The sequence below is a fragment of the Cajanus cajan genome, chromosome 10 (genome assembly GCF_000230855.2).
Source record: "Cajanus cajan strain Asha chromosome 10, NIPB_CcT2T_4, whole genome shotgun sequence".
NCBI lineage: Eukaryota > Viridiplantae > Streptophyta > Magnoliopsida > Fabales > Fabaceae > Cajanus > Cajanus cajan.
Genome location: NC_138526.1, coordinates 52,884,740 through 52,901,195, shown reverse-complemented (window position 1 = coordinate 52,901,195; position 16,456 = coordinate 52,884,740). Strand labels below are relative to the sequence as shown.

At 30.6% G+C, this 16,456-nt stretch overlaps 2 protein-coding genes across 3 annotated transcripts in view; both read left to right on the top strand.

The window, feature by feature from the left end:
* The first annotated feature begins 1,784 nt into the window (after positions 1-1,784).
* LOC109812682 (U-box domain-containing protein 35) lies at positions 1,785-11,922 on the top strand. The gene is made up of 10 exons (XM_083065769.1): positions 1,785-2,115; positions 3,762-3,883; positions 3,994-4,115; positions 8,733-8,941; positions 9,030-9,075; positions 9,249-9,534; positions 9,877-9,978; positions 10,058-10,486; positions 10,798-11,544; positions 11,614-11,922. The coding sequence occupies exons 1-10, from the start codon at positions 1,923-1,925 to the stop codon at positions 11,689-11,691; spliced, it is 2,334 nt and encodes a 777-aa protein (XP_082921895.1). The 5' UTR covers positions 1,785-1,922; the 3' UTR covers positions 11,692-11,922.
* A 4,320-nt stretch (positions 11,923-16,242) lies between these two features.
* The window catches only part of LOC109812671 (uncharacterized), a 1,360-nt gene continuing 1,146 nt past the window's right edge, over positions 16,243-16,456 (top strand). The window contains exon 1 of one of the 2 annotated variants that reach the window (XM_020376684.3): positions 16,243-16,402. In XM_020376684.3, coding sequence (XP_020232273.1) covers positions 16,349-16,402 — 54 coding nt within the window. In that variant the 5' untranslated portion in view covers positions 16,243-16,348. The remainder of the gene's footprint in view (positions 16,403-16,456) is intronic. The other variant, XM_020376685.2, reaches the window with a different exon arrangement.

The window sequence follows — 16,456 nt, the reverse complement described above, 5'->3', positions numbered from 1 at the left end:
CACGGATGAATTAAAAAAATTATCCTATTTCTTATTAACAGTGAAAACGTCCTATCAACGCTTCATGAAGAAATTATAGATGAGAATATGTGGGGAAAATATTTTTTAAATTAAAATTTCGACAAAATTAAAGGAAATAATCATATTTTTCTTCAAAATTAATAGAAAAATTGTAGAAATTATTTGTAAAAAGTGTTCACAAGAAAATTTAATGGGTCCAAGTCACTATTGTAGAATAAGGATATAGTCGTAGAAAAATTATTTTAAAAATTCAAAATTATTTTTATATTATGAAACTGCAATTAGTTAATAAAGTAGTCAATGCATGTATAAAAAGTATTTTTAAACCAGTCATAATAGTCGATGTTATAAAACAAAAGCTTAAAGTTTTTTTTTTTTAGAGACAAAAACTTAAAGTTCAATATTTATATAATATTATCTATAAAAATAATAGTAATAGAGAAAGTGGCCGAAGATTATCTTCTTAGTTCTCTTTCAATAGCTTAATACAAATTAAATCTTCTATAATCTTTTAGTGAATTTTTATTGGTGAGACAATCAGAAATAAATAACTTTAAATAATATTTAACAATATTATAAAAATAATTATATATATATATTAAAAATTAAAATAATATACACAAAATCTTATATTAACTAAAGTATCCTCATTGTAATTTAGATGAATAAAAATATATACACTAAACATATACACTTTTTTTAAAATTATTATTTATGTATGTATATTATTTTGTAAAAGTTTTAAATGGCCCTGCGTCCATGACCCTCTCTACGGTTAACCAAGTTTTACCTCCTAACTATTTTTTGTGAATGTTATTATATATAATAGCTAAATTGCGTATTTAATTTTTTATTTTTGTCAATTTATAATTTTTTGTCTTCTATTTTAATTAGAATAAAAACTTTTAATCTTTCTAATTTTAGCATGAAAATTTTTAGTTATATATTTAATATTTATTTACTATTAAATTTTAATATTGACTTGTAATTATCAATATTGTTATTATTTAAACTAGTATGGTCTAGGCACTTCGTGCCTCTATTAAATTAAGTAATAAATATAAGTTAATCTAATGTTATAATTAGTCAATTAATTTTAAGTTCTTAAATTTGATTAAAAATATTTTTTTTTAATTTTTTAGAATAAAAGAGTATAATGGTAAAAAAAAATGGAGACCACGATAGTTACTGAAAAGGGTATTCCCTTTATATATTAGTACAGATAATGTGACATTTAGTGATGTGATATTTTAAAATAAAAAAATTTAAAAATTTTAAAAAATTTATTTATATTTCTTTTAAAGAGTGATAACTATTTATTTTATTATTACATTTTATTTGTTTGCCCTTTTTAAAAAAAATATATTTTAAAATATCATGTAATTTAAGGTTTAAGAGAATAGAGATCATATGGTTCTACATTACGATATCACTGATTATAATTCAACTAGTTACTTTCTTTAAAAAAAATTGGAAAGTACTTAATATTTATTCATGGCATCGTACCCCAGACAACTCTCGTGTTTTTTTTTTTTTTTTGTATTTCTCCTTAGTTCTTAATTACTTTAAAAAAAATATAAAGTTCATGGTGATAATCTTTGTTGACGGTTGACCCTTTAGTTAGGGAAAATGCACTTATTTTTTTAAGGCGCTTGTATCTTCTTTTGTGTTATACCCTCTAACTAATAGGATAAGAAAAGATAATGTTGATTGATTGCCCGTAAATTAAGGATAGTTTTCTATATACCGTTTTCGACTTTCAGTTAAGAACTAAGTTTTGTTACATAATAGGGTGTTTATTATAAAGAATAAGAATGCACATGAAGAGTAATTTTGAAATTAATTTGGGTAATCCAGGGATATATATGATATGAGAGTTGCGTTGGGTGACAAGAAGAGAAATGTGGCTTCCAAATCCTAAATCATCAGGGATTAGAAAGGGAGTAGGAGGAGGAAATGGATTAGTGGCAGTGGCTATAGATAAGGATAAAGGAAGCCATTACGCTCTCAAATGGGCAGCTGATTCTCTTCTCACCAGAGGTCAAACTGTTATTCTACTCCACGTTTTGCACGGGACATCCTCTCCTGTTTCCAGTAAGTACTCCTTTTTATTTATTTATTTAGCTAGTGGATGGGAATGGAATGAAAAAAATTCCATTAAAATGAAAATACGACATAATATAATATATTACATTACTTAACTTCGTTTTTCTTCTCTTCCAATTTGGACGAAGAAGAAACTTCTGAATTCTGAAACGTTATCCTTAACCCACACTACCACTGCATGCTGATGTTGGGACAAGTATACCGACTTGTTCCCAACACTCCCGTCTTCATTTTCACGCGTCCAAACCCAGAGCATTGGAGAGCAAAAATAACTTCCTTACAACTCCCAAAACTTATCTCCATGGACGACACAAATCATCCTCTGTAAGCATAAAATCGTGGTAGCCATTGAAGTAAAAAATTTGAGTTGTAATATTTTCTCCTCCATTGTCGTGTGTTCTATGAGGCACAGACTCTAATATAGACCTTGAACATGATAAATACAAACACAAACACTACTGATGTCTAAAAATAAGAAACGGAAATATTATATATAAATATATATATATATATATATATATATATATATAGAAAAACTCTAATATCTCACGCACTTCATGGAATCTTTTAAATGCAGGTTAAATAAAAAAGAAAACTTTAACTTAAATTTATTTTTTAGAAGAACTTTAAATTAAAATTAAAAACCTAAAAGCAACACATATATAAACATAATAGATGTTGTTAAAAAAAACGCGTTGTAACAAAAAAAAATAATAGATGTCATTATTTGGATAACTGGTTAACTTTCATCTGTGCTAGCTTGAATGACTTTCAGTATTTTTTTTAATCACTTCGAAGAAGTTTCCTTTCAATTTCTTTTTATTTATAGGATTTAAATTGAGACCTTGTTTAAGACGTAGAAACTTAATTTCTCTATAAAAAAAACCACTCATATCATCAATTTGATAATTATTAATTTTTCTTGTTTTTAAATTAACAAAATAAAAATAAAAAGTTTGAAGTGTCAAAAACGAAGTTTTGAATTTTGGTAACCATCATTATAATTTGATGATAATATATATATATATTATATTAGTAAAAATACTTAAATATACATATATTAAAAAAATAGTTAAGTTGTTTTAATTTTATTAATTTCGTATAAAAACTAAATTTTATTCCCTAAATTATCTTTAATAATATATATTGAAAATAATAATCACATTTATTATAAGGAGTATTTTTTAAATGATAGCATTAAACAGGATAAGTCAGTTAAAATTTATTTATATTTAAATTTAAAATTACTTTTTTGCTTATATATAATTTAGAGAGAGTACTTCGTTAGTAATTAAAATTATGTTGTTCAAAACCAAATTATTTAGTGCAATGTTATGGTTAAAAACTACATATGAACAGCAGTAATTATCCAGTATTGGATTGACAATTTTATATTCCTGTAAAATTAAAATTTATAAACTCACAAATACATTGAAAAAAAATAAATTAATAAATGTAAATGTTTTAATTTTATAAGGATTAATAAAAATAAAAAAAAATTAAACCACACAAAATGGTACTTAGAAAATAAATTTTGATCTCCATGATACAAGATTCTTACAGAAATTAGGGTTAAGTGGTGCATGTAATATAACTGCATAGTATAAAAAACAAAATGTTTGCAAATGCTACAGGGAGTAACGAGGCCATTATATGTAACATCAACAATTCATCAGCATCTCCACAAAGATACCAAGTTGATAACACTATCAAGGATCTGTTTCTCACTTTCCATTGCTACTGTACACGCAAAGATGTAGGTTTGAAATCTTTATTTCACCCCAGATCTTTTTATTCAGATTTGTAGAATAACATCTTTTACGATTTTTTTCCCACGTTATTTACTGCGGTTAAATATTTTGTTAGATACAATGCCTTGATGTCCTACTTGAAGACACTGATGTTGTGAAAGCGATAACAGAATATGTTTCTTATGCTGCAATTGAGAATTTGGTGGTCGGTGCAACATCCAGGCATGGGTTTATCAGGTAAGATTTAGTATCTCCAAGTTAACAAGAACCCCGAACTACAACAAAATTTGTTATTAACAACAATTATTTAATAGCAATAATTTAATTGCCGCCATATATAAAAATATTAATGGCTAATATATAATAGCCACTAAAAATGTATTTATATTACACTAAAATTTACTATTAGAGACAATTATTTATTAGAAAAAACTTAAGTCCCACATCGATTAGAGATAAGATAATTAAATAGTATATAAGTGAGTACTTTCACCTTATAAATCTCACATTTCTTAAGAGACAAGACAATTAAAAAATATATAAATAAAAGACAACTCTCATCTTACAAATCTCACATCGAGGAGAGATAAAAAAAAGTATATACGTTATGAATTTAGAAAAGGAAATTATAGGAATAAATTATTTAATGTAAAGGAGACAATTGAAAAAAATAACTTTTAATAGCCTTTAAAATAACTACTAGAATTGCAACTAAAATAAATAAATTTTTTTGACAATTTAGTAGATCTTTACCAGCATTTTATATAAATGTCAGTAATAGTATTAGCGACACTGAATACACCAGTCTTTATTTAAATGCTAGTAAAAAAAATCATGATCATTTATATGACCGCTAAATAATAAATTAATTGCCACAAAAAATTAATTTTGGTGTAATGTCAGAACTATTTTTAAAAGGAGAATAATTTTGATATTAGCGGACAGAGTCCTTTGGTGAATGCCTGTTGCAAAACAGAAGCCAACAAAAGGACACAACACAAGCCATTATATTATACTATGTAGCACATTCAAACATGGTGTAGTGAGATGATGGTTGGGAAATAACGAATAACAATAATTTAGTGGAAGTAAAACTGAATCTTTTATTTTCCTAAATAAATAATAATAGACTCTAGAAACAACAAAATAATTTTAGTAGTATGTACAAAATAGAAAAATAGAAGTTAACAAACACCAAATTTTAATGTGAAAAAACTATCAATGTGAGGTAAAAATCCACAAAACCTAGTTCAGTAAAAACTCTATTAACAATAATCATTTAATACACCACAAATCCTCCTAGAACTGCTAAGATCATAAGAAATAGCTATTCACCAATATGGTAGATAACAATACAAGAAAATCTTTAAATGGGTATTTAACCAAATAATAGAGAGAACCAAATTAATACACAAAAATTGGTACCAAACACTTTTTCTTCAAGTTGGTTGTTCCACTTTTTCTCACAAAATTCTTATCTTCTTACCGTTTCACATAGAGACAGACGTACGTACTACTCTCTAATTTCTCCTTTTTCTAAAATGTTGATCTCACATACCAAGAGTCATTACATCTTATGCTAATATAATTAACATTTTAGGTTTTTTTTATTAAAGTCAACATGAGTCCAAATAAATTGGTGACCCACTTGACAAACCTCCCTCTCACCAATTAATTGGTGTCATAGTCAATCAAACCCGTCCACTTTCTTTTTGCAAATTGCAAACTTTCCTGTAGGCAAGGTCTTTGTCATCAAATTTGAGCCATTTTCTTCAATATATATTTTCTCTAATGATAATTGTTTCATCTCCTATGCATTATGTATCCAATGATACCGAACCTTAATATGTTTCGACCTTGAATGAAAAGTTGAGTTCTTACTAAGATTGATTGCACTTTGACTATCACAATACAAAACATGTTTTTCTTGTGAAAATCCCAACTCGTGTAGAAATTTTTGCATCCACAAGAACTCCTTGACAGCTTCTATTATAACAATATATTATGTCTCTGTAGAAGATAGAACAACACATTTATACAATCTGGATTGCCATGAGATTGCTTCCTCTGCAAAAGTCATTATATAACCAGAAGTAGATTTCTTGAAATCTACATCACTAGCCATGTCTGCATTTGTGTAATCATTCAACACAAACTCACCACTTCCAAAACATAAATAGACTTTAAAAGTACCTTTGAGATACCTAAGTATCCACTTCAAGCTACCAACAGTAGATGCATACAGAATCTTTTGTATTTTTTTATCTTTCTCACTTGTAGGACATTGCTTAGAGTTTAACTTAAATTGCAAGTGGAGTACTAACAGACTTGGAATTGTCCATACTAAATCTCTCTAATAACTTCTCAATGTACTTTTGTTGTGATAACCACAATTTGCCATTCTTCCCATCACGGATAATCTTTATGCCAAGAATTTTCCTTGCAGGACCAAAATCCTTCATTGCAAAAGACTTGTTCAACTCTCTTTTTAGATTTTCAATTTCTCTCATGTCATGATCAACAATCAACATGTCATCCACATAAAGCAAGAGAATAATAAATTTACTATCCAAAAATTTCTTCACCAACACACAATGATTAGAAGAGGTTTTGTCATACACATGATTCATAATGAAAGAATCAAATTTCTTATACCATTTCCTTGGAGCTTGTTTGAGCTCATGTAAGCTCTTCTTCAATTTGCAAACAAGCTTCTTTTTTCCTTTAACTGCAAAACCTTTAGGTTACTCCATATAAATTTCTTCCTCTAAGTCACCATGGAGGAAAGTGTCTTCACATCAAGTTCAACCTCCAAGTTTAAATTAGTTGTTAGGCCAAGCACAATTCTAATTGAAGACATCTTGATCACAAGTGAAAATATTTATTCAAAATCAACTCCTTTCTTTTAACTAAAACCTTTCACAACCAACATTGCCTTGTACCTTCGTAGTGAGCAATTATCCTCTGATTTCAACTTGAACACCAATTTATTTTTTAGTGTTTTCTTGCCTTAGGGCAACTTCACCAACTCAAATGTATGGTTTTCATGTAACGATTTCATCTCTTTTTGCATGGCTATATACCATTTATCCTTCTCTTCATGTGACATAGCTTCTTCGTAGCTTTTTTGTTCTCCCTCATCAATCAACAACACATACTCATGAGGGGAATATTTTTGTGAAGGACAAGACTCTCTAATAGATCTTCTCAATTGAGGCATTATAGTTGGTTTAAAAGGAATAAACTTTACTTGTGGTGTAACATGAAATGAGGCAACAAAATCAATAACTCATTCATAGTCGTGACATACGAGATTAATATAATTATCATCATAAACAATGTTAACTTCACTATCAGATACAACTATAATAATGTCTTTGTCATTATCTTCTCTTTTGTCGTCTTTGCCTTTACCCCTTGATTTATCTTGCTTAAGGCATTTGTACTCTTTCATTGCGTGTCTTGTTTTATTGCAATGGAAACATTTAATATCTTTCCTTGTCCTTGACCTTCCTCTTAACTTCCTATGGTCATCATATCTATGAGAATTTCTTTGATGGCTTCTTCCCCTTATTCCAACACCAAAGCTTCATTATGAGTTGAAGAACCAGTCATTCCTTATCCCTTTCTTTAAGTTTCTTCATTCAGGAGACTATCTTTGACCATATTAAAAGTCAGCTTCCCATTAGGAGTAGAGTTACTTAGAGATACCACCAATGTCTCCTAACTGTCTGTTAATGAGCTAAGCAACAACAATGTCAATAGCTCATCTAATACAATTTCCATAGTATTCAACTGATTCACCAAATTCTAAAAATTGTCTAAGTACTGTGCCATTGAAGAACCATCCTTGTATTTTAAGTTTATACCAACTTCCGAATGAGGAATGCCTTGTTTTGTGCATTTTTAAACTCAAATAGCTCACTCAATTTCTTCCATAAGTTGAAAGCATTAGTCTCACTTGACACATGATGATAAATGTTTTGATCTATCCACTGTTTGATCATGCCAATAGTCTTCCTATTGACCTTCTTCCAATCTTTTTCAGATTTATCTACTAGTTTGGTGCCATTAGCCTTAATGGGATCATACATGTCTCTACAAAATAAAAAAAATCTTTCATTTAAGACTTCCAAATAGAGTAATTGGTTGAATCCAATTTAATCATTGTACCAGTAACATCGCTTTCACCCATCATTAGAAAAGAAACCAGAGCCTCCAACTAGAGCTTTGATACCAATTGTTGGAAAAGATAACAAATAACAACAATTAATCAGAAACAAAACTGAATATCTTTTGTCCTTGTATAAATAATAATTTTAGTACGATACACAAAATAAGAACCAACAAGCAACAAATTTTAATGTGGGAAAACCTTCAATGTGAGGTAAAAACCCACGTGACCTAATCCAATAAAAACTCTACTAATAATAATCAATGGGTGCACTAAAGACGTTTTGGAACCGTTAGGGATTACAAAAAAAATAGTTCTTCACCAATATTGTGAATAACAATAAAAAAAATTCAAATGAGTATCTAACCAAACAATAAAAAGAACCAAAATACACGTAAAAAATGGTACCAAACAAGTTAATTGCTTCACTTCTCACAAAATTCTTCTTCTCTTTGATTTACAAAAAGAGCACAACACACGCACACACATACAATTTTTCTGAAAGGTTGATCTCATATATCAATAATCACCCATACAATTAAAATTTTAGATTTTTTTTATTGAAGTCAATATGAATCCAAATAAATTGATGATTCACTTTATAATGATAAATTACTTTATTTCTTAAGTATGTGTCTCGGTATGCATCGTTGGAAATAAGTCATTCTTTTGTTGTGCAGGTTTAAATCATCAAGTACATCAAGTAGCATATCAAAGGGGGCGCCGGATTTCTGTACCGTGTTTGTCATTTCAAAGGGCAAAATCTCCTCGGTTCGGAATGCTACTCGTCCAGCCGCGCATATATCCCCACTTCTGAGCCATATACGTGAACTAAATAACCAGGACGGAAATCAGCCCGAGATATCCTCCAAACCTATGAATTTGAGAGGTTCGTTTCTGTGATATCAAACAGTTTGTTTTTGTTCGGCATCTATGCTAATGCTTCAAGTTTTAATCACATCACATGTATGCTACAGAAAGGACATCAATCAAACCTCACAGCTGGCAGGACGAATCTATTAAGTAAGTCTTTTATATACATGAAACTACTCGAAGCAAATTTTATAAACTATTACCTTTTCAGTTTCAGCCACGAGAGCTGGTGAAGGGCTTAAATTTTTTATTAGACTTACCAAATACAATATCAAATTCTTTTTGCCAAGCCCAGAATGACATGGTTTCCTTGGTTGAAGCAGGTCTCCATTTGAAAGAGGAAGAGGCGTGAGTGGAATATCATGCATGGACTTCGCAGAATCAGATACTGATATATCATTTGTAAGCTCCGACAGGCCAAGCAGTGGACGTTCATCCTCCGTTTATGAGTATATTGACGCAGGCCGAACTTCACGAGTTTCTACCAGTTCAGATCATAGCTTTGAATCAACCCGATTGGGACTCAAGTTCAATGACCCCACTTCACCAGATGCGTCATTCTCACTTGATAGCAGTAGAACATCATTTTCATTTTCATCACAGAGCATGGTAAGTCAGCACAATTGTTTTTGATATATTTATACACGACTTCAATTGATTATATATCAATGTTATCTTACCACAACTAAATATACTTAGTTAGCTACATCACTCCATTTCTTTGAACGTCTTTCAATTAATCAGAGGATCCATTCGATGGCTAGCTAGCTAGCAGTGGATACCCGCGGTTATTCTATTACCTTTTAAAATTTCTAGCTTTTCTAGCACCTATTAAGCATGTTTTCAAAAAATAAAAAATAAAAAATCATTTAATGATGTTTCTGAGTCCAAGTAGAACCAACGATACGTGACCATTAAATGTATCCACTTCCTTTTGCTAAAATAATTTAGGATGAAGCAGAAGCTGATATGAGGAGGCTGAAGCTTGAGTTAAAGCAAACGATGGAAATGTATAGTACAGCATGCAGAGAAGCACTTACAGCACAGCAAAAGGTAGGTTCTGAAACATAGTACCCTTTTCTGTAAATGTGTAATTACGGTTTCAACTGCAATACTATTTTGTTTGCTACAGTTAATGGAGTTGACCAGCTGGAGAATTGAGGAAGAAAAGAAATTAGAAGAGGCACGATTGGCTGAGGAAGCTGCGCTGGCAATTGCAGAGAAAGAGAAAGCAAGATGTAGAGCAGCTGTGGAAACTGCTGAAGCATCTAAGAAAATTGCAGAGGTGGAATCACATAGAAGAGCGAGTGCTGAAGTTAAAGCTCTTAAAGAAGCAGAGGAAATGAGGAAGCTATTGGACAATCTAGCCCAAACTGATGTAAGATATAGGAGATACGGTATAGAGGAGATTGAAGCAGCCACGAGCTCCTTTTCTGAATCTCAGAGAATTGGGGAAGGAGGTTATGGCCCTGTTTATAAATGTTATCTTGATCACACTCCAGTTGCCGTCAAGGTTCTACGTCCAGATGCTGCTCAAGGGAAATCACAGTTTCAGCAAGAGGTGATCAACCAGTGGACATGAGTAATTCTAAACCACTTTTATATTTGACTGCATCACATGTTCAATGCCTAGTTTAGGCTTGTCTATTATGGGAATGAATGAGACCATGAAATCTCTACGTTTCTAAAGACACACATTACACATGTAGAGAGGAGAGAGAGAAGGGCAATTTTGGATCTCAAGGGTAAACCTGAAAGAATGAATAAATAAAAGCCTCATGTGCATTCTCTAGTATGGCATACCAATAGCAATAGCAATAACTAACCATGCAAATATGTGTTGGAGTGATATTTATAATCCTATATATGCAGATTGACATACTGAGCTGCATGCGACACCCAAACATGGTGCTTCTTCTAGGAGCGTGTCCGGAGTATGGCATATTGATTTATGAATATATGGCGAATGGAAGCTTAGAAGATTGTCTGTTTCGAAAAAAGAAGGGTGTTCTGTCTTGGCAGCTGAGGTTCCGAATTGCTGCAGAGATAGCGACGGGCTTACTATTCCTGCATCAAACGAAGCCTGAACCTTTAGTGCACCGTGATCTTAAACCGGGGAACATTTTGCTAGACCAGAATTATGTGAGTAAGATAAGCGATGTTGGATTGGCAAGGCTAGTCCCGGCTGTAGCAGAAAATGTAACACAATACCGCATGACATCCGCAGCAGGAACATTTTGTTATATCGATCCGGAGTATCAGCAAACAGGAATGCTGGGTGTGAAGTCGGATGTTTATTCTCTAGGGGTCATTTTTCTTCAGTTATTGACAGGCAGGCCTCCAATGGGATTGGCTCACCACGCTGAAAAGTCTATGGAGAATGACACGTTTGCGGAAATGCTGGACCCATGTGTCACCGACTGGCCTCTTGAACAAGCTTTGTGCCTTGCAAATATAGCAGTCAAGTGTGCGGAACTCAGGCGAAAAGATAGGCCAGACCTTGCCAAAGTAGTGATGCCAGAGCTGGACAAATTGAGAGACTTTGCCGAAGAAAAGATGACGATTCCCACCTTTTTTGGATGCATACCCAGCCACACTAGTGAGGCTTCCGTGCAACCGGTACGTAACGTAACATAACGTTTATTTCTCTCAAATCAATTACATTTACACTCCATCATCTTGATGCAGGATGTCATGAGCGACCCGCTGCTTGTAAATTCTGAAAGCTCGTCTTCTCCGTCAACACCCACAGAAGGAAAACCTTAAATATATTGTATATACTCGAGACTTCCATGCATGCTGCAGGGGCCATCTCAATTCCCAACAATTAGATAATGTACACATTCAACAACTTATTTTTGTTCTAGGATGTGTGGGGTACAAACATAGGTAGAGCGGGCACCGAAATTTTTGTATTATATTATGTAAATATCTTAGAGAATGTAAATCTTACAAATTCTAAACCCAGACTAAAAGTACCACAGTTTTGTTCTGCAATCGCATCTTATCATTTTTTACTTTTCTTTATTAATGCATTGCAGCAAATATTTTTGGTAAAGATAGAAAAGATTATAAAGATGGTCCCAGTGAATCACGTAGATGTCACGTGGAAGCTACGTAGATGTCATGTGGATGTAAAATTTCTGTCATGCATCTGGAACCAGAACGGCCCGTTTTGAAACCGAAACGGTCCGTTCTGGTTTCACTCTTGATGTGTTAATTTTACATCTGGAATGGCCCGTTCCAGATGTAAAATTAACACATCAAGAATGAAACCAGAACGGGCCGTTCTAGTTTCAGAACGGGCCGTTCTGGTTCCAGAATGCCACACATATAGTTCATGATTATATCCAGAAATTTTAGATCATAAGGACAATACTTATTCATATATTTGTAATATTAAAAATTTTATATATAATTTTTAAAAGTATAAATATATATTATAATTATTTTTTACAAGTTTTTATATATAAAATTATGATTAAGGGTGAAAATAAACTAGGTCAGATTATGTTATATTATAATTTAACAGATTTAAACCTAATTTTTGTTAAAAATACATGTTATAAATATTATATATTTATCTGTCATAGACATTTTTTAAAATGTTTGGTTACATAACAATCTTAAAAACCTACTTAATAATAATTTAACACTAATAAAAACATATAAATAAATATGTTAAATCTTATAAAAATTAAGTTTTATTTATTTATCATATAAAGATGTTTTTAATATGTGATATAAATTTTTAAATTTTAATTTTTTTTTATCAACATAAACAATAAATAGAAAGTACAAAAGTTTGACAAATATCAGATAAATGAATAACTCCTCGAAATTTATATTTTATACATACGATAATTTAAAATATATTAGAATATAATTTTTTTTAAAATATATTATTTTTTAGATAAAAAAATTATGTATGTATAAATGGTTTGTTTTTGGTTTTTGAACCATACTGGTACACTATGTTGGTTGGCGTTCTGGAACGGCCCGTTCTGAATCCAGAACGGCTAATTATGGAAGCCAAAATGGCCCGTTCTGATTTCAGAACGGCCAGTTCTGCTGCACGCGTTGGTGTTAAATAATGCATCTGGAACGGATCGTTCTAGATGCAAAATTTACACACCATGAGTGCAACCGGAACGGGCCGTTCCAGTTTTAGAACGGGCCGTTCTGGTTCCATATGCATGACAAAATTTGACATCCATGTGGCATCTACATAGCTTCCACGTGGCCAACAGTTAACTCCGTCTAAATAATTTGGACGGAAGTCCGACATTGCAACCAATTAATTTATTAGGGACCAAATTGAGACCAAAAATAAAAGTAGGACTAAATTAAAACAAACAATTATTATAAGGGACCAAAATAGGTTTTCAGCCTTTTTTTTTATAAATGAAGATAAAATTGTTGTTATAAACAATATGAATTTGCTATAGATTTATCCATTCAAGTCTCCAATAAAACTTAATATCAATGGACAATCACTCCAATAACAATACTTTTTTATATTTTTATTTTGATTATTTAAAATCATATATTTTTTAGTTAAATTTAATGTTATATGCATTATGCTTAATTTAACATTTTTTATTTTAGAATGGAGGTCATTTTAGATTGAAGTTTTTTCTAAAAGAAAAATTGATAGATCAATGGATCAATCCATTTAGTCCACCAACATGTGATGGGTCGGATCAAGTTGAAAAAAATTAACATTTGAGAAGATAATAAATCGGACTAATCTACAAAATAAATTGAGATCAGTCACTACAAGAATCTTGTCTAAATTATTTTATTTGCAGAGTATTATAAAAGAAACGGAATTTTTTTTTACTTTTTACCTTTTTCAGAAGAGGCTAGGTCTTTATCTAGATGATATATCCATCCACATTTTTGTTTCCCAAATAAACCCTTATTGCCCGTCTATGTGACATTTGATATGCTGGTTGAATTTTTTTCTATTCTATAGCTTACATATTTGTCTTTTTGGATTTGTAGAATCACAATTACCTACAAAATCTACTAACTGTGAAAACAAGTTTGACCCATGTCTTCTTGTTTTACACATGCTATTTTTTCTTAAAGAGGTTTAAGTTACTTTTGTAATTTCTCAACCTTTTTGTTTGGATTTGTAGAATCACAATCAACTAAAATTCCAATTGTTATAGTGGAAACAGGTTTTAAAAAACCTCGTTGCTTCTCTTTAGAGTATTTAATTTTTTTTGTATATTAATTTGATTTATTATAATATGTAGAGGTTAACAAAATCAATATGGTTCAAGCTGATGACCTCACTTCCTTGCTCAAGCTTACTAGAAAAGATAATGATGAAGTTGTTCGCATACTAGCAGCAAAGGCAATTGCCAATTTATCCATGAATGGTGATTATTTATTAGACATTGTATTATTTAATTTCATTTCACAGTTTTTCCTTTAAATTTAAGATGTGCGTGTTAGAATTAGTTTGTTTTATTTTATGATAAAATTATTGAAACAATAGAATGATAAGTTTTATTTAGCGTATTTAATTTCATTCTACTGTAATATATCTTTTCTTGTTCTATTAAGTTCATAAATGGTACCAAAAGAAATTGAGATTTGACTTCTGTTTTAAAATAAGAAAGTATGTTAAAAAATACTATATATTTTTTCTTTGGTAATATTCCAACCTCAAAAAGGTTTATTCCATTTTATCATGACGTGCCAAACCGAACCGAACCACATGTCTAGAATCACTCTTGTCCCGCTTATACTTTATGATACTGATCCATAATTTAATCACCATAATGAACATTAGGCAATGAACGTAACAGAGCTATATGTATTTTTATTGGTTGAATGTTTGTACCTTTCTTTAAATAAGAATTCAACAAAGTATAACGTGGTATTGAGCCTAATCCATTTCTTATGCACAGGATATTCCTTTGTTGTAATACTGCATTTGATTTGATAGTACATTAAATGTTATATTGTTAACAGGAAATTGATGAACCTGCATTGAAGGAGGACATTTGTTTATTTTGTGCTTTGCAGGATTCAATTGCAATTGATGAAGACCTTTTAGACATTTTAGCAAATAGTTCTAAATCATTAGAGACCTTGCTTTTTTTGGGATATGATTATCTTAGAAATGAAATTATGTAATTTCTTTGGATCATGACATCATTGACTATTCATTTAGTCTTTTCAATGATTTCCTTGGTATCTCAAGGACATGATAAACTCATAAATTTTGCATTACTCTAATAAATGGGTATTTGGTGTTATTGCAAATATGGAGTACTCATATAAAAAATTTATTATTCTCGTTTTTATGAGAAATTGTGGATGAGAATATTAGTAAAGAAAGTAGTTTTTTTATAAAATAAAATAAAAATCAATTGATGAAAAATTGAATTTGATTCCCTCATCAATTTCAATGCATGGACTAAAAATAACTTTATTTAATTGAATTTAACTAATTGAGTATCAATACGCTATCAAAATAAATTATTTTATCTAATGAAATTCAATTGTATTTCTATACAATTTTTTTACATATATGAGAATCTATTATTCAATGAAATTAATTACTTTTAGTGGCCATTAAAATTGTCACTAGAATTATCATTAAAAAATTTATTTTTTCCAGCCATTTAGAAGGTCTTTACCAGCACTCATTTTAAATGTCACTAATAATTTTATTGACCCCAAATATAACGGCCATAATCTAATTGTCGGTAAATATATTAATAGTTATTTGTATGGTCGCTAAATAACATAAAAATTACCATAAAAAATTATTTTTGGTGTTGTTAGTGAAGATAAGTAGATTAAATTAACTCATTTAAACCGCTCTAACGAAGAGACAGACTCATACATACTTCCTTAGGTTTTGTTTCCACCGTACATGTAAGCATTATATTCCATATTAACTAATTGAAATTACATAATTTTAAATATGTAACCAAATATAATAATATATATTATTTTCTTATATGAGTAATTCAAAAGTTGAAAACTCTTCACTTCCGTGCTGAAATTATATTTTACTCGCCCTAACGATCGGCAACAACTTTATTTTACATCATCGATAAAGGAATTTGCATGTTGATTAAATTATTTCCTATGACCTTAGCTACATTCTTCATATATATTGATGATCCTTTATACAAGAAGAATGTCTAGAAAGCTAAATAGTAGCGTAAGCAAGAAACAAAAACATAGATATTTGATAATCGACTATTCGAGACTCTATTGTGATTGCTCTTCGATAATGGGCAAACTGCGTAATGGTTTGCTACGTGTCTGCCTAGACGCAAAGGGGAAGTTTCGGGTTTGTGTGACGTGTCTTGTTACCGTTTATATTGTAGTATTTATACCTTGTATCGTTGTGTACTTGTTTCTCATGTAGCTATCTCTAGAAAGAGAATTAATGGGACAAGGGCAAGAGCACAAGAGCCGAGCAGAAGCCCAAGTTGAAATTGAGGTAATTTTATCTTTTATCTTAGTTTAGAAATTTGAACCGTTTTTTGAATCCTGA